Source organism: Sturnira hondurensis, unplaced genomic scaffold (genome assembly GCF_014824575.4).
Source record: "Sturnira hondurensis isolate 20B ecotype Veracruz unplaced genomic scaffold, ASM1482457v3 Scaffold0009733, whole genome shotgun sequence".
Taxonomy (NCBI): domain Eukaryota; kingdom Metazoa; phylum Chordata; class Mammalia; order Chiroptera; family Phyllostomidae; genus Sturnira; species Sturnira hondurensis.
In genome coordinates this window covers 7,152,693-7,178,756 of record NW_028082364.1, presented here as the reverse complement: position 1 = coordinate 7,178,756, position 26,064 = coordinate 7,152,693, and the positions used below count along the sequence as shown (strand labels likewise).

At 61.8% G+C, this 26,064-nt stretch overlaps 1 protein-coding gene across 1 annotated transcript in view; it reads right to left on the bottom strand.

Moving 5' to 3' along the window:
* MAD1L1 (mitotic arrest deficient 1 like 1) overlaps positions 1 to 26,064 on the bottom strand; it is a 171,098-nt gene that overhangs the window by 52,328 nt on the left and 92,706 nt on the right. Inside the window, exons 12-13 of the mRNA XM_037057932.1 lie at positions 10,881 to 11,021; positions 4,293 to 4,349 (exon numbers count right to left, since the gene is read on the bottom strand). Coding sequence (XP_036913827.1) covers positions 4,293 to 4,349; positions 10,881 to 11,021 — 198 coding nt within the window. The remainder of the gene's footprint in view (positions 1 to 4,292; positions 4,350 to 10,880; positions 11,022 to 26,064) is intronic.

The following is a 26,064-nucleotide window of genomic DNA, read 5'->3' as shown; positions in this document are numbered from 1 at the left end:
TTTCTGTCTTATTTGCATTTTTGTGTGCTAGTGGTTTTTGTACCTTTAGGTTACTTAATGTCTACACTTTGTTTCTGATAGTTTCTATTAATGTCCTTTATTGAGTACCTGACTAATCAAATATATTATTGCTGGATCATGGCGGGGGGCTGGTGGGGGTCCCCTCAGCACGGTGGCTCGGAGCTGGGGCCCTGTGTGGCTGGTGGTGGCACAGGAGGACGTGAAGGCTGAGATGTGCTTGCCCACAGCCACAACCGCCGGGCTCACACTTTGCTGAGGAAACCCACGTGGGTCGCTTTAAAGAGAGTCACGGGACAAACTGGACGGCGTCTTCTCAGAGACTGTCATTGAGTGACTTAGGGCGGGGAGGCCCCATCCAGGACCCACTGTGAAGTGACGTGCCTCCCTGCAAAGGACCGCAGCTGGGGCACACCGCACAGCCCGGGAAGGGTGGGCACCCCGGCCCCGAGGGCTCCACACTGTGCTGTTTCCTCGCCGCTCCTGAAGCCCAGTGAGCTGCGGGGCCGGCAGCCACCCTGGATGGTCAGGGAGCGAGTCATCTAAGGCCTGGACAAGGGTCCTGCCTCGGGGGGACTGGGTCCAAGGAGCCCACCTTGCCCCGGTGGCCGCAGAAACAGCGTGAGGAGCTTGGCTGCTGGGTGCCAGCCTAGCACTCGCCCTGCAGGTCTTGAGGGACACGCGTCTGTGCTGCGACTCTCCTCAGCTCCGCACAGGGCTGTGGTGTTCATGTCACCGGGGCGCGGGGACAGACGGCATCCACGCCTGTGGGTGAACCAAGCGGGGCCGCGTGCCACACAGGGAGCACCACGCCGCCGGCCTCCAGCAAACAGCGCTGGCCAGAGCAGGGCAGCTCCGGCCCACCTCCCAGCCTCTGTGCTCTGGGTTTTCACTGGGCACCTGCACATGGACTGCTCACCCCGACGGAGAGGAGCGCCGAACACACCTGTCCCCAACAGGTGGGCCACCCAGCAAGGCCTCTACTCTCAGCAGCAGCGAGGGCTCACAGCCACCCCTGGCCGCATCTGCGTGGTGGGCTGATGGTGGGCTCCGCTCCCAGCAGGGCTCAGCCCTCCCGGTGGGCACGGCGTCAGGCCCTGGCTGCACACCGCAGGGAAGGTGCTTGCACCAAGGGCCCTGCTGAGGCTCCCGTCATGGCCTCTGTTTGGGTGCGGGCTGGCCTGGCTGTGGCAGGTGTACAGCGGCAGCAGGATGTGGCCCGGAAGGCTGCCTGTGGGCCTCAGTCGGCTGGCCCGTCCACCTCTCAGGGGCTGTCTTTGGGAGGCAGGTAGCACCTCGGCAGGGCCTGGTGCAGCATGTCAGGGAGCCTTCGCAAAGGCGACAGAGCTCGGGGTTCTAGTGCAGACACCTGGAAGCCAGCCCTAGTCTGGAGCGAGCCCAGGAACTGCAGGTGGCGTGCCTGTGAGGACCCCCTGCACCAGGGGTCAAACCCTGCAAAGCGCGGGGCTGGCAGCAGACGCTCCCTCTGTGGGCCCTACGGCCAGGCCGCTTACAGTGAGCATGTTTACACGGGGCCCGGCCACACCCTCGGGATGGCTGGGGCCCACCAGGTCTGCGGAGGCCTGCTGGGCAGCTGCCAGACTGCGAGGCCCTTGTCCGTGGCCAGCAAGAGGCGGGCCCCGGCATGCACAGCCCAGATCACACCTGCGCCCCTGAGAAGGGTGGCAGGGAGAGCGGCACCAGGCCCCGCTGGCCCTTCCCTCTGCTCTAGTCACAGCCTCGACACCCCCCCCCACTGACCCTCATGGGGGGCGGGGTGCACTGTCTCCCGGGGCAACCAGGAGGGGAAGCCAGCGGGAACAGTTACAGAAAAAGGGACTCAAGGAAGACGTCGGCTTAATCACACCAAGTTGTGAGGGGTGTAATTCCTCTTAAATCAGAACATTCATCTCCTATTCTCATTCCCCGAAGTATGTAAAATATCAGAGAACGTTGCGTTTGCGATGAAAACCCTGTTTCTCCCGCTGCCTCGGGCCATGTCCCACTCGGGTGAGGTGCGGCCCCAGCACAGCTGCGGCCCAGACATCTTCACCTGTCACAGTGATCGCATTAAAGAAGAAGCATGAGTTGTATGTGTGCTTTTAATTAGCACGGGTTTGCTAATTAATAACAGAAAGTCAAACTGTCTGGTCTTGTCATCTGCAATTAGTTAGAGACGTTTCGATCTCTCTTTCCTCTCCTTGCCTGAGCGGTGAGCTCAGTCTGGGCTAGGAGTCAGCAGGGCAGGGGCTGCGGGCCGGGGGAGGACAAAGGAAGGGCCGTGCCTAGGGGCGTGAACACAGGCACGGAGCCAGCAGCTGGCGCCCCCCTGAGCCCTGCTTTCCTAAGACCCTGCAGCTGAGCACATGGGTGCAAAGCTGTCACCGGAATGGGCGTGCGGGCGGGCTGTGGAGCCTGACCAGGGTTGACTCCTGGCCTCCCACCGAGCTCTGGGCCGTGGTTGTCCCTCCAATCTTCCTCCAGCCCAGGGGTGACAGCAGAGCAGAACCTGCCCCTGAACCAAATGGAGTGCGTTCCAGTGGGACACTGCTCCCAGGGGAGCTGAGCACAGACCTGCCACTTTGGACCGCACCCCTGCGCCGCCTGGCCAGGCCCTCCATCTCCTGGGTGGGGAGGGGCTCAGCAGTTGGCGGAGGGAGCATGCTCGGGAGGACAGAGGTGGGCCAGGCGCTGCCACACCGCACCTTCCCGTTAAGTGGGGAGGAGACAACACGTGGGAGAAACACCTCGAACCAGGCTGAAGCTGGACTGTCGAAGGCTGAGGTTAAAGCCTGCCTGCAGAGAGGCTGCTGCCTGGATCCAACACCACACTGAAGGCAGCAGGGCCACCGGCGCTCACAGACAGGGCCAAGAGCCACCTGGGGGGGGGGCCAGGCCTACTGCCTCCACAGCTCCGAGTGGGATGCCAGCACCAGCATGCCCTTGGGCTGCCCCACGGACCTCGGTGGGCCACCATGTCACCGGCCTGCCTCCTGCTGGACGCGAGGGCTTGGGGCCCCGGCTCACTGCCCCGCCCCCTCCGCAGGACTGCAGGTGGAACCCTGTCCTCAGGCCCACAGGCAGCTCTGCTGCTCTCATAGCCCATTACAGTGGGGACTCGGGGTCTCCCAGGGTGGCCCTGCCCTCCTGGGCCCCCTAACTCCCGGATGCCGCTCCCAGGCCCATGTCCGGATGTGGAAGCAGCCTGGCAGGTCTCTGCCCCTGGGTACCCGTGCTCACTCGCAGGACACACGGGTGCCCGATGCTTTGCTGGCCTGGACCCCGGAGACTCAGGCCCCAGTGCCCAGCGCCCACAGCGTCTCTGACACCCCACCTCCCCCCAGACTGGCACTCTCACCTCTCCTCGCCCTTGGCCTCCAGTCTGACCACTCCTCAGCCTTGTGCCCCTGCAGCCGCACCCTCAGGCTCTGAGCTCAGCCATGCGGGCTCCTCCAGGGCCCCCCACCCCCGCCTGTAGGCCAATGTCAGGCTCCCCCAGCCCTGCCCCCCAGTGAGGCACAACAGTGCAGGTGACAGCAAGAACACGCCACAGGCCGTGGGGACCCCCACGACAGATATAGTAAATTCAAGAACACGTCGCGGCCACTTAGAGGGGGACCTGCTGACGGCCGGGGGCACAGCTAAGGAAGAGGACACTAGAGCAGGGCCTCGGACCCGCGACACAGCCCCGGAGCCGGTCCCAGCGCCAGTGGCAGGCACTCCCGCTGACCTCCCTGTCCTCAGAGACAGGCCGAGAGACGGGTAGCACGGAGGGTCTCGCAGCCCGCACAGGGCAAACGCGTCCCCCAAGCCAAGTCCCACGTGGGGATGAGGCTGGGCCCACACCTGCCACGCCCCCACCAGGCTCTTGGGCAGTCGCCTGTGGAGGGGGGGCTGATGAGGTCCGGGAGACAGCCGACCGAAAGCCCACCTGCCAGTGCAGCGGGGAAGGGGCAGCCCCATGGCGGGCACGCACAGGCTGGACGTGATGTCTCGGTGGGCACGCGCTGCGGGAAGAGCCTGCCTGGGGCCAGGGCAGCGCACTGACAGTATGGGAACTGGGGACAGGCTGGGCCTCGAGCAGGAGGTGGGTCCCTGGCCCCACCTCACAACAGGGAGAGCAGGGCAGCAGGTCTGTCTCTGCGAGCCGGGACTCGGCTCCCAAACCCCGAGCCCCCTCAGGGACCACGCTGCTAGGGACTCAGCACACGAGACAGTCCAAACCCCGCTGCCCCGTGCCCCAGGACCCAGGCGGGCAGGCCTAAGGGACTCACCGTGTCCGCCCTCTGCTTCTGGCTCCCCAGCTCCTCCAGTGCCTGTGCCAGCTGAGCCTGCAGGACAAGACAGACAGTGGGGTCAGGGGCACCTCCCTGCTGCTGCCACCCCCTGACAGATGCTGGAAAGGGCGCGTCCTTTCACGATCAGAAATAACTAGGTACCGAATAAACACCCTTTACCATAATAAAGACCCTCTGTAATGTGCCCACAGCTGACGTCACACTCAATGCTGAAAACCGGCATCTTTTCTTTTTAAAAAACTTTCTTCTGCTTTATGAGTTCTGTCTGAGAAAGAGTGCAGAGCCGAGACTCTGTGAGAGACCGTTTACTCAGAGTTGCGGAGGCAGAAGTGAGTCGCAGGGGAAGGGGCCCCGGAAAAGCGGTGCAGAAGGGCCCTGGGGGCTCATGGGGAGCGGGCCAGAGAGAAAGCAGCCGAGGGCTTTTCTTTCAGATCAGGGACCAAACAAAGATGGCCACTCTCCCCACGGTTACTACACATAGTACTGGGAATCCCAGCCAGAGCAATCAGGCCAGAGGAAGAAATAAAAGGCTACCAAACAGGGGAGGAAAAAGTGAAACGATCAGTTTGCAGATGACAGGGTCTTACACATAGAAAACAAGACCTTGCCAGAAAACTGTTGGAACTAACATGAGAATTCAGTACAGTTGCAGGATATAAAGTCAACATCCCAAGCAGGTGGCATTTCTACACACTAACAATAAACTATCCGAGAAAGAAATAAGCCAACCCCATTTACAACAGCATCGAAAACAGTCAAACACGTAGAAACGCACTTAACCAAGAAGGTAAGAGGCCTGCCGCACACTGGGAGCTGCCGGCGACACAGAGAACCGAGACCCCCCAGCGCACAAGCTGGCAGGGCGCCGATGCTGAAGTGTTCATCTCGCCCACAGGGAACTGCAGATGCAGCGTGATTCCTACCAAAATTCCAATGGCAAGTTTGACTGAATTAGAAAAAACAACCCTAAAATTCTTACAGAACCAGAAAGACCTCAAAGAGCCAAAGTAACTTTTGAAAGAAGAACAAAGCTGGAGGCATGGCACTCCCTACTTTCGAACTGCTCTACAAAGACGCCGTGGTCAGAACAGCGCGGTCCTGGCGGAGGGACGGACGCACAGAGCAGCGGGGCAGCACGGAGAGCCCAGAAACGGACCCCCACGCCCAGTCATGTCACCCTGACGAAGGTGCAAGGGGGCATGATGGGGACAGGCCAGCCTCTCCTACAAGTGGTGCTGGGAAAACTGGGCGACCCCAAGAGAATAAAACCGGACCCCTCCCTCTTGCTGCACGAAAAACAACTCAAAACAGGCTCAGCGTGGAGACCAGAACCCTCTCAGACGGGAAGAGGGACAAGGCTCTCTGACACTCATCTTGGTGATGATCATTTGGACACGACACCAAAAGCACAGGCCACAGAGCGAACGTAAGCAACGGGGCCGCATCAGACCACAGAGCTCCCGCTCAGCAACGGAAACCGCCAACAAGACGAAAGGCACTTTGTGTTGCCAGGTGCACAAAAGGCGCAGGGACTTGAACCGGAGCCTCAGCAAGGCCTCGCCGCACCGCTACTCAGGCTGTCAGGAGGAGGGTGGCAGGTCACCTGCGCTGCTAAGGCCGTGCTGGGCGCTGCCGGCTGGGGTGGGGATGGGCGCGGCCACTCTGGGAGACAGTCTGGAGGGGCCACTGAAGACAAGAATCAGGGCCATGAGCCCCGGCGACCCCCTTCTGGGAATTTGTCCACAGGGAGTAAAGCCAGCACCTCGAGGCAATACCTGGGCTCTTGGGCTCTGGCAGCACCGCTCACAGCGGCTGCGACGCAGAAGGTCAGAGGGTGGGACGCGCATGTAAGGGGATGTTCCTGAGCCTTGAAAGGAGAGGCTGCCATTTGCAACAGCGTGGATGGACCTGGAGGACGTCGAGCTACAGGAAGTTTGCCCGACACAGAAAGAACAACACAGAACAACATCACTTCCGAAATGTGAAACAGCGGAACTCGGCCACAAAGCGGAATGGGTGCTGCCCCAGGCGGGGGCGGGGTGGCAGGGAAGGAGGGCGGAGACCTGAGGGGCAGCGCGAGGATGACAGCCATTGTGACCGTTACCCTGAGATCTGGTGGGAAAGCAGCTCTTCCGTGTCCTCGTAAGAAAAGGGACCCGGCGTGCAGCTCAGTGATGACGCGGCGCTCACCGCTCCCCCCTGCGTGTGCAGTGAGAGCAGCCTGCTGCAGCCGTCGGTGCGCAGGGCCGACACTGGTGGGCCATGCTCCGGGATGCTGCCGGCCTCAGACACCGTGCCGGCTAGACCACAGCACGGCCTGCCCCTGGGCGACGTGACGAGAACCAGATGAAGGGCAGGCAGGCACCGGTACAACAGGACACCTGCAGGCGGCGACCACTGCTTTCTGGTGCCAGGCATCTCTGCGTCACCCCCCTCCCCTGCCATCCCAGAGCCAGTCACACTGTGTTCGCACACACAGCACCCCCAGAGCCCCGGGCCATTCTCCCGTCCACCCACCAAGGCAGGGCCCCATGCTAACTTGGGCTTTGACTATCCACTCCGCTCCACCCAGGCTGCTTGCCGAGTGTCCCCTCAGGTACGAGGGCAATGCTTTCACAAGAAACACACCCAGGCTGGTGAGCCCCAAGGGCTCGAGGGTGGACACGTGGGTGGGCGGGGCCCGGGGTCTGTCCTTCTCTAAGCTGCTGGGGAGCCGTAGTCTGAGAGTGGGACTTTCCACGGCCTGCACACGGCCAGCACACGGCCAGCAGCCCCTAATCTGCTCTAATTAAATAAATGGGGAAAACCACTCAGGCTGAGACACTGGATCGAGGCGCCATGTGCTGCATATTTATGGTCCCGTCAGCAGAGGAGGACTCGGGACACATGCTGCCGACTGCTGCAGCCACTTTATTAAATGGAATAAATAAAATCTGTGCAGAGTGGCACCGGCCTCACCGGAGATGGGCCGCGGGGATTCTCCCAAGCTCGACACAACCACTTCGTTTTACTGAAATGTTTCTGCTGGAGTCGAGACATGTTCCACATTAGAACTGACTGATTAGGCTAAGCCAGTGAGCTGTGCCACCTGGAAGAGCTAGATGAGAGAGCAAACCCCCAGGCCGACCCCGTGGCTCCCACCCTTCCTCGCCAGGGGACAGGCAGGGCCCTGCAGCGGTGGGGCCAGGCCCGGGCTGTCGTGGTGGCTCACTCCAAGCAGCAAGGTCCTACGAAGAGAGGAGCTAGGGTAGGGGTCTGCTATCTACAGCCTGCACTGAATCCGGCCCCCCGACCTGCTTTTCCAGTAAACTTTTACAGCCGGCACCCAGCTGTGCCCACTGTGCCCACTGCCCGCTGCGCACAGCTGCAGGGCGGGGCACTACGCGGCTGCACAGCCAGGCCCTCACAGACGATGCCTGCTGACCTGAGTGAGAAGGACAGGAGCGGGGGGTGTGGGACAGATGCGGAGAGGACGAGGAGAGAGGGGCAGAGAACGGTGAGAGAGAACTGAGGAGATGGGGGAGCCACAGACAGACAGACATGAAGCGAGAACAGAGAGAAAATGAGGAGGACAGAGAAGACTAGAAATGAAGGAGAAAAGACACAGGTGGAGGTGGGAGAGGCAGAGGTCAGGGTCCCCTTGTCCAGCGACCCCTCCTTTGGATACCCCTGGACCCTGTCTTCTAGGCAGCAAGTGGGGGGTGGGGCGGTGGGGGTGGCTGTGGGGCCGGCTGACCCGGCTGGGTGACCAGGCGGCGGCTGCAGGCAGTCTCCTTGCCCGGGCTCCATGCTCCTGCTGCAGGGACACCGGCTGCTCGCTCACTCCACGCGACACGCACCAGGTGCTCACTTTTGTTTGGGCCGAGTGACGGATGAGCTGCCTGGAAGGCACTACAGACCCCTAACAAATGAGTCTATAAAGTTACGTGATTTCCACTGTGTGTCAATATGTGCGGCTCAACTGATGAGCCCGAGCAGCCCTGCAAGCTTGCAGGCGTGGGCAGAGTGCAGCGGTTCTGACACACGGGTGCTCTGCTTAACAGAACGGAAAGAAGAAGCCCCCTCCCCCGGAGGGTACCCGCCCTGCAGACTGCAGGGCCTGGGGTCCTGCATGTGGCCACCGGGACCCGGAGGGTGAGGGCGGAGATGGGGCGCCTCCCAGCCTGCTCCCGTCCCTGGGGCTGCAGGACTGAGCAGTCGGCCCAGGGCCCTGGAAGCAGGAAGGCACGGCCAAGGCCTGGTGATGGGGCAGCATCCAGGGCCTGGGGAGGAAGACTAAGGGCTGTTCCTGGGCACAGCCGCACGCCCAGCCCCAGCTGAGAGAACTGTTCTCCAGAGACGGGCTTGTGTGAGCGTGTGCGAACTGCAGGCCTGTGCCCGGCTGAGTTGGAAGGCCTGGCCTCAGGGTCTGCAGCGACTCAGAGAGACAGCAGTCCCGGCCGCTGAGCAGACCAAGTTCAGGGAGCTGCAGGTCCAGGGTCGCCGCAGCGAGGCCCTAGGGCCAAGCAAGCACGCCTTTCCTGGGGGGCCGAAGTGGGCTGTGGGTGCTGGGTGAGACAGAGGGCCCGGACAGAAGTGGGCTGCGGGTGCTGGGTGAGACAGAGGGCCCGGACAGAAGTGGGCTTGCGGGTGCTGGGTGAGACAGAGGGCCCGGACAGAAGCTCGCCCTTCCCTTTGAGGGCTGCTCACCGTGCGGCGCCCACACAAGACTGACCACCACGCTCAGAGCAGGTGCCTGCATCGCGGACCCACAGGTGATCACTTCCTGCAGCCCCCGCAGGGGCCCTGCCCAGCCTGCACTGTGTGCCCCTGTGTGCAGTACACCTGGGTCCCACCCCCATGCGGACCCTTGGCCCTAACCCTACAGGCAGTCCTCGAGCCAGTGGCCCCTCCGCTCCAGCGTCCAGCACAGAACTGGGCTTGGGGATCCTGGCTGTAGCAGGAGTGCTGGGGACCCTGCCCACCCAGGACCCTCCTCCTCACCTCTACCCGGGGCCCCACCCCCACCAGGCACCAGGGAGAGGGGAAGGGAGGATGACACGGTTCTCCCAGCAGAGGTTCCAAGAGACTTGGAGCACAGGCCGGAGAGTGTTATGAGAGTAAGAGCAAGAACCCCAGCTGAGGAGAAAGCCCCAGGGGGCCCTGTCCTGTCCTGTCCTGTCCGGGCCGCCAGTGGTACAGCCCCATCCCACCCTGGCTGGAGAGCAGCACAGGCAGGCTCTGTCCGCTGCCACCTGGTGGAGGCTGGGAGGCTTACAGCTCTCAGCAGGAGCGGCCCAGGCCTCGGGGCTGAGCAGGAAGGGCAGCCAGAGGTCCAGGCCTGACCCCTGGAGCAATGAATGGAGCCACCACCTCCAAAGGGGGAGGGGCTGCCTATTTCCAAAACCTGAGGTACCCGGCCCCTCTTCACCAGTGTGCTGACCCTCCAAACAGGCCAGGAGACAAGTCAGCTGGCCTGGACCAGGACTGTCCGGCTGCCACCTGCGAATGCTCTGGTCTTACCCTCGGGCTGCAGCTCAGGCCTGGGTGGGGCCCTTGTGGACGCTGAACAGGCCCACTGTGCAGCACAGCAGGTGTTCAGGGGGAGTATGGGGAAGGGCCAGATGGCCAGAGGTCCCCTGCCCTATCCACAGACCCTGCAGTGCTGTGGCCCCTCTGCCCTTGGCCACGAATGGCCTAACTAGGAGGGCCAGGGCCTCTGTTCCTGAAGCTGTGATGGGCACAGAGCTAGCGTCCCAAGCACTGAGGCTGGATTCCAGGCTACCCCAGCCTCAAAGATGGAGGATGGTGGGGAGCAGGAGTTGGGGGCGGGGTCTCCATCACCATAGAGACCTGGGGGCTGGGGGGCTGGGCAGGAGGAGGAGACTAGCAAAGGGCCTGTCAGGAGGAGACAGGAGTGATCGGAGCCCCAATGTGGACAGCGTGTGAGCTCCCACAGCCACGGCCATGGGAGAGAGGGACACGTGGTCTGGGGAGAGGCCAGCAGGGCCAGGGGCATCCTCCACCTCCCCGAGTTCTCCCATCACTCCAGGGGGCAGAAGGGAAGGCTAGGTGACCGCCTGCTGCACTGCTGATGTGGAAGTCGGGGACTTGCTCTGCTGACACCAGGACCAGGCCAGGCGAACTGTGACGAGCAGTCCCGTGCCAGTGACTGCAGGAGCGCCGACAGAGGGGGCCGGCGGGGCCCTTCCGACAGCTGCCTCTGGGTTTGTGAGCTGCATCAGACCCCTCCAAGGGAGCGCTGGGCCCAGGCTGTCCACCTCAGGGCTGTGGCCAGGTGGAAGACAGGGTGACCAACTGGGCAATGAGCTGAGGACACTGTTGGCCCCTCGTCACCAGATCATTGGAACATGTGGCCCTGGCAGGTGAGGGCGCGTGGCAGGCGGACAGGAGAAGCTGCCGTGTGGGAGCGCCCGGACGGCTGGGGGTCCTCCCCTTGCTGATGCCCCCCAGGGAGGCCAGCAGGCTGCAGGGAAGCGGCCGAGGTGCACGGGCGCCCAGGCAGACACGCTTTGGCAATCTGGGCTTGGCCCTTGGGGGCGGGCCCCCGCACCGCACACTCACCTCCATCTCCGAGCTGTGGGCATGCACCTTCTGCACCATGTCCTCGGCCTCGCGCATGCGCCGGGTCAGCTGGGGCGAGTGCTCGGCTGGCGCCAGCTCACTGTCATAGGACCCCAGGATGGCGCGCATCCCATCCCGCTCCTGTGGGCACAGGGGACAGGTGGTCAGGCCCAGAGAAGAGCGGTGGGGCGTGACGCTGCAGGGACAGGGTGCTGGAAGATGCCACGTGGGGCCCACACACAGCTCCTCCTCTGCTCGGAAGGGGCCACCTCGGCTCGGCCAGCGGGCAGCCCATCTCTACCTGGGCACAGCCAGTGTTCTGGGCTAGTGTGGCTCCCTGAGCCTCAAGAAACAGCCCAGGAAATCATGGGTGGGGCCAGGCTAGGGTGGGGTTGGAGAACCTTGCCTGCTGGGACCCTTGACCTTGACCCAGTAACGGCAGAGCCAGGTTCCCAGGAGAGAGAGAGCACTGGAGCAGGGAGGCAGCAGGTGTCCAGACGGACCGAGAAACCAACAGCTCCGTCCGTCTGCCGAGCTCTCTGCAGGGTCTCGGCCCATGAGCCCTGCTGCTCCGTGGAGCTCACGCACACATGCCTCCCACGGGCTGAGGTCTGGGCTGTCCGTCTGCCCCCAGGGCCAGCACAGCCTAGGTGAGTGTCTTGGAGGCCTGCGGGACCGGTGCCCATCCCGAGCCTCAGCTCCCTGACTGGCAGGGTGGTCATTCGCTCGTTTCTGAGGACAGCTGCACAGTCCGTGCCACCACAGTGATGCGGCAGAGCGCTGCCCTCGGATGAAGCCACCACGATCGGCCGCCTGCGGGGTATCTCTTCCACACTGATGGGTGTTCCCCCTACCGCAGCTGAGTTTTGCGGGGGAGCAACTGCTGGGAGAGGCTGGCCCAGCCCCCGTGGCAGGGGGCCTGGTGGGGTACAGGGACAGCCAGCCCGAGCACTGGCTCGCAGGCACTCACAGGCCCTGGGGCAAGCCCCGGCACCGCCTCCACCCCCAAGATGTGGGGCCAAGTTCCCCTTCAACTCGGTGGTCTCTCAGTTGGCGCCCTCCCCTACCCCCAGGGACCGCCCCACCAGCACCCAGCCCGTCCTCTCCAGGTGGGGCAGGGGAAGGTGCGGGGCCCGCAGACCCTGTGTTCCCCCGGAGCCTGGCGCCCACCAGCCTGCTGCCAGGGCTGCCGTGCATCCTCCCTCTCGGGCCCGTGACTCAGCGTCACCCGGCTTGGACTTCGTAATTAGTTGATGACAAAAAATTCAATAAGTGAGAAATTAAAGTTACAAATCCAGCGGAACTGGTCACATATCCATGGAAAATTTGTTTCCATGGGAAGGTTTATTGAGTGTCATAATTTTATTGAAACCCTCTATCATCCCAGTGACTTTTATGGTTTTGAGCTGGTTACCGAGTCACCACGCGAGGGCTGGGGAGGGGTTTCCTTCTACCAACCGGCCGCAGCCGGTGCCTTTGTCGACCACACATCCCCACCTGCCACCTCGCTGCTCTCCGGCTGCATCTGCAGGCCAGCTGTGGCCGGCGGAGAGGAAGACGTGAAAGGGAAAGTTTGCCGTCTGCACCTTTCGGAGAAGCTGCTTTGTCCCTGAGCTGTGCTGCTCTGACTGGGTCAGGACTTTGCAATGACGATTCCGCTCGTGGGAAAGTCTGCTTCCTTTCCCCTGGAGCGAGCATGGCAGCCAATTGCTGAGCGACCAGGGGCCCAGGCTGCTTCAGAAGCGCAGATGCGCCCGGGGAAGCCCCCACCGGACGCACTTCCCCAGGCACCGCCCCAGGGCAGGCCCGCTGCTGCGTCCCCTCATTATAACTCACAGCGACTTAGGGAGCGTGGAAGGGAAGGGGGTGGGGCGGGGGGCGCCCTCACCCACCCCTGCCCACAAGGGCTGCTCACCCAGAGGAGCGAGCGTGGAGGCTGAGACCCCACTCTGCCAGGGGCAAGGCAGGCGGCTGGTAGCAGTGGGTCGGCACCCAACCTGTGGACCCGCGCCCCGCTGGCACCGTGGCCGAGGGTTCAGCCTTGCAGCACCTTTGGGCCAGCCAACAAGGGGGCCCAGACACATAGCTCAAGGCCAGACTGCAGTCACAGGCTTCCTGCCCCGTCCTTGTCTGCCTTAAGCCCTGGGGGTCAGAGCTGAGGGTGAGGTGAGGTCTCCTGGAAGCTCTGCCCACTGGGAGCCCAAACCTGAGGATGGCAGAGATGAAGGGGGTTTTGGCAAACCAACACCTTCTTCTTTTAGGAAACCAGGGGTATGAACAGCTTCGGGGTGCTGAGAAGGGGGGGAGGAGAAACTCATGCAAAGCAGGGTAAGAATTAAGTTCAGGTCCAAGCCACAGTTTTCCAGAAAAGAAACAGGCACAGAGGTGCAAAGTCGCTTGTCTGAAGCCCCACTGGGAAGACAGGGAGGGACACCAATGACCAGTGGGCAGTGACATCCTGCAGCCAGGCCTGACCCCAGCAGCCTGAGCAGGGACTCGGTAGGCAGGCGGTGACTGTCCCCAAACACATGAGGGCAGCCACAGCAGGAGAGGAGGGGCAGGCACCACGGACCGCCAAGCTCCCCAGGCCCAGGCTGGGCAGGCCCCAAGAGCTGTGGCAGGGAGAGAAGGCTGGTGACAAACCGGGCTCTCCCCGCCCCCCGCCTCCTGCCGTGAGTGACCAGGAAGCCCTGTCCTGGAAAACAGCCAAGGCTGCCTCCTCCTGTCTGTTCCTCCATGATGCCGATGACCTCCCCACAGTTCCCCCAGGACGTCCTCGCTCTCCTGCTGCCCCCTCCTGCCTCCACGGCCAGAGCTGCCGGCCTGGTTCATGCTCCTGCCGCCCGTTCGGGCCCGAGCCCAGGGGTCTAAAAGGCCCCCCAAGGCCCCTTGGCAGCCTCCTCTGTGGCCCCTCCTCCCAGGCTCCTCCTGCCCAGACCTGGTGCCATGGTCCACGGCCCCCACTCGACGGGGAGCAGAAGGGAACCAAGCACCACCTGGGGAAGGTCTTGGGTCACCTCCGTCGGGCCCCCCCTTCTGCGGGCACCAGAAGTGCCGGCAAACCTGGCGAGGGCTGCAGCCCTCAGGAGGTCTGGCTGATGGGATCAGAGGCCCCTCGGGGGCTGCTGCCCAGCAGGGGACTAAGGGATGAGGCCAAGGGGACATCAACCCCACTCCAGAGCCAGGAAGAGCTGTGTACTCCCGAGACCCCGAAGAACACAGGCCTGTCCCGCCCACAGCTGACCCAGAGGACCTGTACCTGCTCCGACAAAGGCTGCCCCTCAGGAGGGGAGCCCGGCCTCACAGGAATCAACTGGAACCCGAGCCCATGGGGACAGGCCAGCCTCCCACGGGGAGAAACCAGACGCCTGCTGGAGGGAGAGCTGCAATCCGGACACCGGCCTGCAGGCATCCAGCCCCGAGGGCCACCGCTCACAGGACAAGCACGAGAGTGAGGAGACACAAGCCCACACCACCACAGTCGTGGAAGAATCCAAAGCAGAACAGAAAAGTGTGTGTGGGATGTTCACAGCCACGAAGCGCCGCTCCAGTTCTTAGTAAGAAACAACACACCAAAGAAGCAACACAGTTAAAAATGAGCAGGATAAGGCCAAAGTGAAAACAGAAAAATTGAAAAATGAAATGCTGTAAGCACTTCAGCACTTACAGTGTGGCTACAGAGGGACCGGGCAGACGAGAGGCCAGACCTCAAGACCGAAGCCACTGGACGGCCCCGAGTGGGGGGGAGAAGGGGCCGGCGGGCCGGTGCAGGGCTGGGGCGCCGCGGGGCTCCGATCGGCTTGGTGCTCCGTCCCGCACCTCCGGGCCCTGGGTCCACACTCGGACGCGGCCGGTGCACGCGGCGAGCACCTGCACACACGTCGCACCTGCAATGTGGCCTCGGGAAAGTGGCCCGCGGACGACGACCACCTGGCCCTGACGGAGCTCGGAAAGGAGGCCTGACTCTTCCCCAGAGCAGGCGTCCTGCTGCCAGACTCTCGAAACTCCTCCTGCAGAGCCACCTGGGTGTGACCGCGCCACTCTCTGGTATGCAAACCCACTGGCCCTGGAACAAATCTGGTCAGTACTTCCAGCTAAGGCCACCTGATGCATCCAGGCTCAGTGGACAAGGCCGAGAGTGGACACACGGGCACAGGGCGGGGTGTCGCGCAGGCCCCATCAGAGCCGTGGAGAAAGAGGAGAACGAGTGGGAAGGGGCGGCGACTGAGGACATGATCACTGAGAAGTGCCAGAAGTGACAACAATGTCCCCGCTCCCAGGGACCACCACATGCTGCACCCCGTGGAAGGGTGTGCCGAGGGACACACCCAGGCACTCCCAGGGTGCATGGAAGGCGGGGATGCGAGAAGTATGAGTGAAGACCGAGCACGCGTGTGTCGGCCGCCATATGGTGTGCGGCACAGGCAGCCCCTCAAGGGCGGGTGGGAACGGAGAGCGTGGCGAGGACGCTGAAGCGCAGCTGACCCTGAACCTGCAGGGCGACCTGGCACGCCCATTCCACACAGACCCTAGAGGCGCCCGCCCAGGTCACCCCGCACTGGAGTTCAACACCTACAAGGTACACAAGGCAGCGTCCCGGAGAACGTGAAGCACAGAGACACCCACACCCCACACGTGAGAGAAGAGAGAAGCACGAGAGACGTCACAGGTACCAAACAACCCAAAACACCTGTTAAAAGAGACTATCGAAGTGGATTTTAAAAACCAAGGTCCACTTAAATGTTCACACAGAACCCACTTTATTTTATTTTATTTTTTTAAGATTTGACTTATTCATTTTTAGAGAGAGGGGAAGAGAAAGAGAGAAACATCAATGACGGTTGCCTCAGTTGCCTCTCCCGCGCCCCCTCCTGGGGACCTGGTCCGCAACCCAGGCGTGTGCCCCACATGGGAATCGAACCAGCGACCCCTTGGTGGGCAGCCCGTGCTCAATGCACTGAGCTGCACCAGCCAGGGCACGTAACCCACTTTAGAAATGAAAACAGACTCCACAATTCAAAGACCCCAGGAAGCTGTCCACACTAGCTTCGATCAGAGAAAGATGGGGCGCATCACCCCCTCAGACTTCAGGACGAGATGGCAGCCAGGAGTTGAGAAGGACTGGACATGACGATGGAGGGGGCGACACTCCCAAGGAGACACAGTGATGGTGACGCGCGTGCCCCTCACAACAGAGGGTCAGAGCACACGGGGCGAACCTGCTGGCGCTGCAGGAGAAGCAGACACACCCCAGCACGCGTGGCCCCTTCAGCGAGGGGCCGGTGAGGCGGGCAGCAGCCAGCGAGGATGGCACAGAACCGCGTGCGCCACACACCAGCCGGTCCTATGGACAGCGATGCACCCTGCACCCAACCGCAGCAGCCAGCACGCCGTGTGGGCTCCCGGGAGCCCTCGCCCCCGCCACCCATGCTCTGGGTGGTTGGCCTACCGAACCCGCCAGAAAGGACAGGCTGTCTGGAGTGAGCTCTCAGGGTGCGCTGGTGCCACCCTGGGGGTCAGTGACAGAGAGAGCTGGAGGTCGGAACAGCTGCAGGTCAGGCACCACTTCTAAATAATGTGTGGGTCACAAGTGAGAAATTCAGTGCTTTTCACAAAATAAAAATAGGAAATGGAACTTACCAAAATTTGTGAGATGCAGCCAAAGCAGGACTTGAGAGGGAAATTTATAGCATCGAATTTACATGGTAGGACAGAAAAAAGATCTAAAATCAATCATCTCAGTCCACAGTAGGCAGGAGAAAAGAAAGCCTAACAGTTAGAACAAACATTTAAAAAGCTGAAAAGAGGAAGTCAGCTGAGGAAGCAAACAAAACCAAAGGCAGAGCCACTGACATGATCACAGAGCTGGCAGCTCTCACAGGCTGACCAGAGAACACAGCTCGGGCACGAGGGCGGCGAGCCCGTCCGAGGAAGCAGGCCGTCGGGAGACGCGTGTGTCTGCAGCGGTGTTCTGGCCTGCGGGGGTGTGGGGGGGTGTGTGGGGGGGGGCGCCACTCCCAACCCTGCCCGGGAGTGAAATTGGATTAATAGCTGATAACCTTCTTGGAGTAAGTGCTGAACTCGGATAGCCTCACTGGTGAACTCTACAAAATAACTAAGAAACTAGACCAATTCTCTAAGGTCTCTTCCAGCAAATGGAGGCAGTCACACATGCGTGTTTGTGAAAGATGCTGAAGTGGTCGAAGCACAACCTATGCATTTGTCAAACCTGGAGGACACCTTAACGCCACCCACAGGCCTCAGGGCAAGATCAAGGATCGGCACTGGGTCGTCAGCTGGGACAGACGCACCACGCTGACCCAGGATACTGCTGTTAGGCCAAACCGTGTGGTGGGGGAAGTAATGTGGGTGCTTCACACCATCTTCTCAACTTGTGTGCAAAGCTAACCAGGCTCCAGAAGCAAAGATGATAGAAAACCAACTTTCCACATGAAGACCATTGACGAGGCCCTACTCTTAAAACCAAAGGCAGTCACAGCTGCGAGAAGGGAGGGAGGGTGGGGACCACCACAGTCGCCCTGTCCAGAATCGCGTGGTCGGGAGGAAGCGGAAGGGCCGTTTGGAGGCCACGAGCGGGCGCTGCCGCCTGAGAACTCCATGCCCAGCAAAAATGTTCTTCACAGTTAAAATTTAAACGAACACATTCCTACACCAAGGAAACCGAAGGGACCCCTCAGCAGCAGACCCAGCAAAGGAGCTCCAAGGAGCGCTCTGCAGACGGGAGACCGCGGACCCCGGGGCGCGGCCGGTCAGGTGTTGACGGAGAGCGGGGGAGGGCAGCAGGTGCGTGCATGCACAGACCACCACGTCAGCCCCACCGCTCCGAGAGCAGCTCTGTGGTTCTGCGTGCATGTGCGAGAGTGCATGCGTGTGTGCGTGACCATGTGCCCACGTGTGTGAGCGTGTATGCACGTGCGTCTGCCTGTGTGACTTCAACAGCCCACACCTGGAGCACAGGGGCAGCCGACGCGGCGTGTCCACGGCCCTTGACCTGTCCAGAAGAGAGCGCAGCACTCACTCTCTCGGGTGCTAGTACAAACTCTCCCCTACGATTACAGAGGAAATTGCACACACGCGAGACTGCAAGGGAAGCCGAAGAGGAAGACAGTTCATTCTGTAACACAGGAAGCAAGGCAGGCCGGCAGGCAGAAGGCACACCGTAAGATAGCCAATTTACATGCAAATCTGTCATTAATTGCATTAAATGCAACTAGAGAAAAGATTTTCAGATTGAATACACATACAAAATCTACAATCTTTATGAGACACATCTATACAAAAAATGGCATTTTAACAATGGAATGAGAAAAAGTAAAAGCTATAGAAACATAAAAAGGGAAGCTAATATATCTATATTAATATCACACACGAGAGTTTTACAGATCAAAAGACTTCCCAGAGATAAGGAGTACTGCATAGCAGTGAAAGGCTAAATTGACCGGGAAGACAACTGTCCATGTGTAAGGGCCTAATAAAATAGCATCCGAAGATACACTGAATAACAGACGAAATTAAGAGGAAAAGCAGACAAACCCACGACCACCCTGGGTGTTTCAATACACCTCTCTTGGGGGCTGAGAGAGAGAGAGAGACGCGTCAGTGAGGACCCAGGGCAGCGAGTGGCAGGGAGAGCCACCCAGGCACAGCCCTTAGGCCCCATGCAATGGCGAGTGCGGCGGGCCCTTCACACACACACACGGACTCCCCACGGGGCGCAGAGCAGGTTCGGAGAGTCTCAAAGAGCTGCCGTTGCTTGAAGAATGGTCTCTGAACATAATGAAGCTTACAAGCTAGAAATCGAAACTAGATGGACAAACCACAAAAAGCCTGAACATTAAGGAATTTATTTGGGAATAATCTATCGATCAAAATAAAAATCACAATGGGAATGGATAAACATTTTGAACTGAACGATGAGGAAAATACAATATATTGACACAAAAGCACACATCTGAATTTCGAGCCTTCACTGCCACAGAGGAGAGGAAGGACAGACACCGTGACCTGTGCGCGCCACCTGAAAAGCTGAAACAAGAGCACCACCTGGAGCCAGAGGAGGAGGGCGCGCCGAGTGTGAAGACAGGGTCCGGGGAACAGCTCTCGCTCAGCACAGAACCCGCAGCGCCCGAGTCGCTGCGTTCGAATGACGGCTGAGACAGATGGCGAGAGTGAATGAAGACCGAGGGAGAAGACTGCTACACATTTCAGAGCACACAGCACATACCAAACAACCTCACACAAATTTAAAAGTTTAGATAAAACAGACAATCTTTTAAAAAACAAGACGAAAAAGAAAATCTGATAGTCTCGAAGCTTTTAGAAAAGAACTCCAAGCCCCAAACTTCAATCTCCCCACCACGCAAACCCCAGGCCCGGAGGACGGCCGTGGTGAACCCTGCTGCCTTTTACGAGAGCAGCACCAGCAGCAGAAAGAGAACGTCCTACCCTGCTTCGCACAGCCAGGAAAACCAGGACACCAAAACCTGGCACGGACATTGCAAGAAGTGAAAACTACCAGTCAAAATTGGTCCAAAACAGAGGCCACGCCCCTAAACTGCCCATTCGCAAACCAAACACAACATGCTCAGAGAATGACCCACAGACAAGCCTGCTTGCCCCTGCAGTGCGGGTCTGGTTCTGCCTTCAGCAACCAACTCCCTCAATCCCCCACGCAACAGAACAAAGGAAAGTCAGGTCCTCTCAACGGGCAGGAAAACACCTGGCCACAGCTCAGCATCTTGTTCATGATTCAAACAAGACAACAAAACAGTCTCTCAGCAAGAGCGGAAGGGAGGGCAACAGGCGGAGGGATGCTCTGCATGCGCACGGCAGGAGCAGGCAAATGCCACGCGGCGCCCCTGGGACCGAGAGGGACACGCCTCACCCCTCAGCACCCGTTTGCACGGCGGCGCAGAGCCGAAGCCTCAGGGCAAGGCGAGGGAAGGCAAAGGGCAAAGACCCAGTGATGCTGAAAGCTGCTCTCAGGGGACACAGCGGCGGACACACGAAGCCCAGTCACACTCAAGGGCCTTATCACGGCGAGTCCTGCTGTGCGGCTGGAGCCGAGCCGCCAGCCCAGGGACAGCCATGTTGCCCCACACAGGCACAGCTTCCTTTTCTTCAGTTAAAAAAGGCTTTCTGGGAAAGGCGCCATTGAAACACTGCCACCGTACCAGCAGCAGCAGGCCCCGCTCAGGGCTGCCTAGAAAACTGTACGAAGACACAGCAGGAGTGGACGCCCAGGCTGCGCCCCCCGGGGAGAGGAGCTGGAGTCGAAAGGGTGTCACCCCCACCAAAGCCTGCCCAGGAGAGAATGCGTGGGCCTCCCCGGGGCTGAACGTGCCTGACAACACAGGGCTGCCGGAGAGGAGAGTGCCGCCCCCGGGGCAAGTACGAACAAACACGTGGGCAAAGAAGGTGGCTGTGGCATGGAGAGGCGCACGGGAGAGGCCCCGGGGGGGTCTGAGACGGACACGGCGGAGCTCACTGACACTGAGAGTGACGGAGGCGTTCTAAACCCAGACCCTGGCCCTGGCTGGTGTAGCTCAGTGGATTGAGCACAGGCCTGCGAACCACACGATCGCGGTTCGATTCCCAGTCAGGGCACAAGCCTGGGTTGCAGGCCAGTTCCCACCAGGGAACACACGAGAGGCAACCATACATTGATATTTCTCTCCCTCTCTCCTTCCCTTCCCCTCTAGAGATAAATAAATAAAAATTTTAAAAGATAAAAATAAATAAATAAATAAATAAACCCAGGCCCCGAACAAAGGTGTCCAGGACACACGGTGAACTCTTACACACCGAGAGAGGCAGGAGAGGGCAGCGTGGGCAGCAGCTCTGAAAGGGGTCTCACCAGAGAGCACCTCCAAAAGCAGCAGCACAGGCCGCGTGTGCGGGCTCTAGGGCGAGAGCGACGGGGCTCACGGCCAGCGGGGGTGGGAACTGCCCCCGCCCCAAGGCTGGCTCTCTGACCCAGCTGGCGGGAGTGAGCACATCGCATGCCCGAGACGAAGCGGCTGCACTGCGGGGCGTGCAGACGGAAATCGCCCAGTGCCTCAGAGACCAGTGAAGGGACGTTCATAGCAGTGTCTTTCAGTTACCAAGAGATGAAGAAACTCAAATGCCCGTCGAGGAGGAAGGACACAGTGCGGCGCACACTCGCCGCACCGACGAAGCACACAGCAGAGCCGCACGAGCAGAGGAGCCGCGCAGACACCGATCCGCAGCACGCCTCCCTCTGCTCGGAGTTCGCAGAGTCAGAAGCAGGCGGGCCGGGTGGAGGGCTGCCCTTGCCTCCATCTGGGAGGGGACACCGACGGGCTGACCGGCTGCAGCCCAGAGCCCTGTACCCAGGCTGGAGTGCTCCCCGTGTGTGCCACGCTCCCAAGCGGAGCTGGGAGGGCATGTTCAAGGCGGGACCTTTTGTGTCCTGGACACAGCTGGACCCACAGCTGCAGCCATCCAGTCACACACTCCGACCCCCTGGCCCAGGACCTTGGCCAGGAGCCCCAGCCAGGCAGCAGTGGAGCCCAGGGCCACACACACAGCCACGGGGGGCAGAGCCACTTGGGCCCCAGGGAACAGGAGGGGGCAGGGGCCTGGAAAGAGGGCCCCCAGAGTTGTGCTCCCAGCAACGCACGAGGGGTCAGAAGGGGTGGGGCAGGAGAGGATGCGAACATCCCACAGGCCGGTGGCAGCCCTGAGGAGGCCGTGGTCTCCTGCCTGGGGTCCCCAGGCCTTCCTCCTAAGAAGCTGAGGACTTCCAGACATTACCCCAAACCCTCCCAGGGACATACTTGGAGGAGCACTGGGACCTGAGGGCTCTCTGGAAGCGGTGGCTACAACCTCCTCTTGTCCCTGCAGCCAGCCCCAGGAGAGAGGGGTCGCATGGGGACGAGCAGAGAGGAAGCAGCTTCCAGGGCCCACCTCGCCCTCCACCTGCAAGAGGGCCTGACAATGCAACTCCACGCCAGGCAGAGGGGGAGCCTCTCTTTGGCACAAATTCCCGGGCCCTCAGAGCCCTGAGACTCCCTGTCGCCGGGCAGGGGGCCAGTACGGGTGCTGCTGAGGGAACCAGAGGGCAATTTTGGCAACACAGTGCTGCTGGCTCCCGCACAGAACCCGAAGAGTGCTCCCAAATGCACTTCTGGCTTGGCTTCCCCCAAGATGGGGCTAATTCAGGGCACGCACAGCACCTGCTCCTGCCTGCATGACCCCGTGAACATGCCTGAACATGCGTGCCCAGGATGGTCACTGAGGGCCCAGTGTGTGGAGGACGGGCAGCCTTGCCCTCTGGAAGTGCAGGGACGCCTCCTGAGGAGCCGACCGGCCTGCTCTGAGCGCACGGGCAGGGAGTGAGGTGGGGCCTTCCCTGAGGGGCTGGTGCGTGGCAGTGAGGCCCGTGGTGGGCTGCTCAGGGGTCTCGCTCCCCTGCCGTCCACGCCTGCCATGTGGTGTGGCCCTCCAGACTTGGACCGCGCCCTGCCCGTGTCCCAAGACCACCTTCTGGTCTGCCGCTCCGTGTTTCTCGTCCCCTCCATTCCCACCCACCTCACGACAGAGCACCTGCGACCACCCGGCAGGTCACTCTCTGCTGAGCTCGTCCCTGATGCCTGCCAGGTGCAGAGCAGCCCTGCAAGGGGATGCGGCCACCTGATCCGCCAGGTGTCCCGTCTAGAACTGCCGGGGCATCCTCCCTGAAGCGAGGCTGGCGGTCAAGGCAGCCCTCACAGCACGGGGCTGGTCGGTTCACCAACTGCCCTGGGCCCACACGGGGCGCCGGGTGCAGGGCACAGGCCTGTCTGGGCCTCCAGTAAGCACAGCTGTGAGTCACTGGAGGCCCCAGGCCGCCTGACTTCCGGTGCCACCTCCCCGCCACCCTCCCCCGCCTACGCAGAGCCAGAGTGGTGGGGACGAGCTCTGCACCTCTCCAGCAAGCTGTGTTCTTACAATGCCCTCCTCCTGACAAAAAGCTCAGCAACACCTAGTGCGGGGGAGTGGAATCAATTGAGATTTCCTGAAGCAACCTCCCTGCGCTCTCACACCGCTGCTTACACACTCCATTTTGTGTATGTGGCTTGTACGACGCGCTCCCCACCCCCGAGCTCCCCACCAGCAGCGTGGGTGCTGCCTCCAAGAGCTGGGTCCCGGCCCGATGCTCATTCGAGGGGCCGGGCTGCCACCACAGGGGGGAGATGCAACACCCACCCCAGAGGTCCCTGCAGTGCGTGTCGGCACGACGGTGGGACTGCAGGCCGCGGGTGGCTGCTGGACAGCCCGGCTCTGTGTCCAGCACAGTCCAACTGACCACACGGACACAGAGGAAGGAGAGCCAGGTGTGCAGAGACAAGCCAGCTCCACCTCTCACAGAGGCCCTGCTCCCTCTGCAGCCTCAGTTTCCCCACCTGCAGAACAGGTGCGGGTCAGAGGGAAGCGGTGGCCTGCAACGCAACCACGTGGCATCGCGAAGACTCTGCGGCAGTCCTCGAAAAGTGGCGACCTGGGCACACAGTCGCCAGCCCTCCCGGGGGCCAGGCTCTACACCGGCTCACACAGCACCCCCTCCACGCTGGGCACCCGGTGCTGACTGGGTGCTCAGTGCATACCAGCTCCACCGAACACTGACTGACAGAAGCATTGGATCAACCTACAGAGCAGCCGGGGGCCAGGCGCTGGCACTCTCCCACTCGCCCCCCTCCCAACCCGTGGGTCCCATCACGGGCCCCAGCCCCAACAGCGGTGACAGAGCTGATAGCTGCACCCACTCCACAGGGAGGGAGAGCCCGTGCACTTTGTCGGGGCCGAGAGGGGGTGTGGACACTTGGGCGGCACCTCGGCTCCAAGTCAGCGCCTAGCAGAGCGCTCTGTGCCGGTAACCCCCCCCCCCCCCCCNCCCCCCCCCCCCCCCCCCCCCCCGGTGCAGACGGTCAACAGCCCCGGGCAGCGTGGCCCGCGTGCTTGGCTTCCCCCAGGCACCGGCCCAGGAGGGCGGCTGCTTCTGGATGACCCGAGGGGAGGCTGCGCTGCTCTCCAAGTGCTGGGCTTGGAAGGGCAGGTGTGAGCGAGAGGAGAAGAAAAGGAGCATGCAGTGGAGAGCATGGTGAGGATGGGGTGGACGGTGGTGCACTCAGGGCAATGGCTCCTCTGGCCACACGGAGAGGGGGCTGTGCAGAGGTGCCTCTTGGGACACTCTGGAAGGGCCCAGGCAGAGGGCTTCCCGGGCCCTGCCTCCAGCCCGGGCCCTGCCTCCAGCCGGGTCCCACACAGGCATGTGTGCAGGCCCCACACCCGCCCCCAGCCTCCCGAGAGCAAGACCAGCGCCCACGGCAACAGCCAGGCACCTGCGCAAGATGCAGGACTGGCTGGCTCACACCCGAGTGGCTTGCAGCCTGCAGTCCGACGTCACCTGCTGAGCCAACAACGTTCTCAGCTCCCCACGAGGTGCCCGGCCCACACCGGCCTAGGGGAGAGACAGAGGATGAATACGACGCCCGCTCTCTCTGTGCCACACCAGAGTTCCCCGGGCCGGGCACAGGGACCCGGGAGTGGTGCAGGTGTGCGGGCGCCTGCCCCTCGGTGCAGCAGCTTCCAACACCCCCGGCGGCACAGGAGGGGCGGCCACACCGCTTGGGAGCCTCAGCAGTGACGCAGACCGCTGAGCGACCATGGCGCTGCGTCACCTGTGTTACGGCCTGCGTCTCAGGCAGAGCCCGTCCGAGGAAGCAGGCCGTTGGGAGATGGCGCTGCAGAAAGGTGTGCATCTGTAGCACGTGCCGGCCCGCGGCTCCGTGAGTGCTGCCACCCATGCCATCCTACAGGACACACAACCCTGCAGATGGCACGGCAGGAAGACACCGTCTCTGCACAGGGACGCCAGCTCCTGCACAAGGATGCGGCCACAGCACTGCCAGCCACACGACCGTCACAGGGAGCAAGGCAGGCTCCAAGGTCTTCCAGCACGCTGAGTGAAACACCTGCGTGTGAGCAGGGCCGTGCGGTTCGACCCCATGGGCCAGAGGGTCAGCCGTCAGTGGCGAGCCCTGGTTGGCCTCAGCTCTCTCAGCTGCAGGGGAGGAATAAGCTCCCACCGCAGACTCACCTCGAGGACGGAATGAGACCTTGCACACTAACACTGCAAAGTCACCTGCAACGTCCAGAGGGACGGCCCCTTGCAGGGCTCACTGCTGGCACTCCTGCCCTCCTGGGTGCCCTCTGGCCCAGCAAGCCCAGGACCACCCACACCTGGTGCACTGATGCTGCCTCAGGGACCCCCTTCCCCAGCTGCTGCGTGGGATCCCGGGATACAGCCGACTGGCAGTGTACCAGCTTCGCACTCCCTCACTCTCTCCACCTCCCCACCTGCAGGGCCAGCTCCGCAGGGCAGGTGAGACGCGCTCTCTCCCTGCATGACACCTCTCCCCTGTCGGGCAGCGCCTGGCAAGGAAAGGGCATGAAGCCACCCCTGCTCTGTGACTCGCAGCCCCGGACTCAGCCCAGGTCAGGATGTGGGGCCCAGCTGGGTCCCTGCCTCTGGCCCGGGCACCTGTGCAACAGCTCCGAGGGCACCAAGGCCGCTCCCATGCCCATGCCGCTCCGGGCCCTTGCAGCCCTCAGGGTGGGGGGCTTTGCAGCTGCACCCTTCTGCCTGCGGCATCCCCACTGCTGAAGTAACGGACTCTGCTCTGGAGCCCTCCATTGCAGGCCTCTGCCATCACTCAGGTGGGGGCGCGGACACGCAGCTGCAGGCTTCTCGAGCGCTCCTGACAGCTCCTGGGGCCTCAGCTTTCTGCCCCGCCTCCACACTCCCTGTCACCATGTTGAGTGCCCCAAGTCCGTGGTCAGCAGGGCCAGCCCGGCCCCCATGAGAAGGACGGCGCTGGCACACACAGGAAGGCTCGGGAGCCCACCGGCCTCCGCTGGAAGCAGCGTGCAGGAGCAGAGGCTCAGAGCAGCACAGCCGTGAGGGGGCCGCCGCCTCTGAGGACCCTCCGCGCAGCACCGGGTCTGGCAGGCTGCAAACCACCCAGAACTCTGGGCCATTACCACCCCGGCGCACAGAGAAGACGGGAAGGTTTGGACAGAACAGCCTGCCCACGTCACGGCAACTAGAGCAGACACAGGCGGGCCAGCACTCTGGAGAGTGAGGACGGTTTCAGGCCTG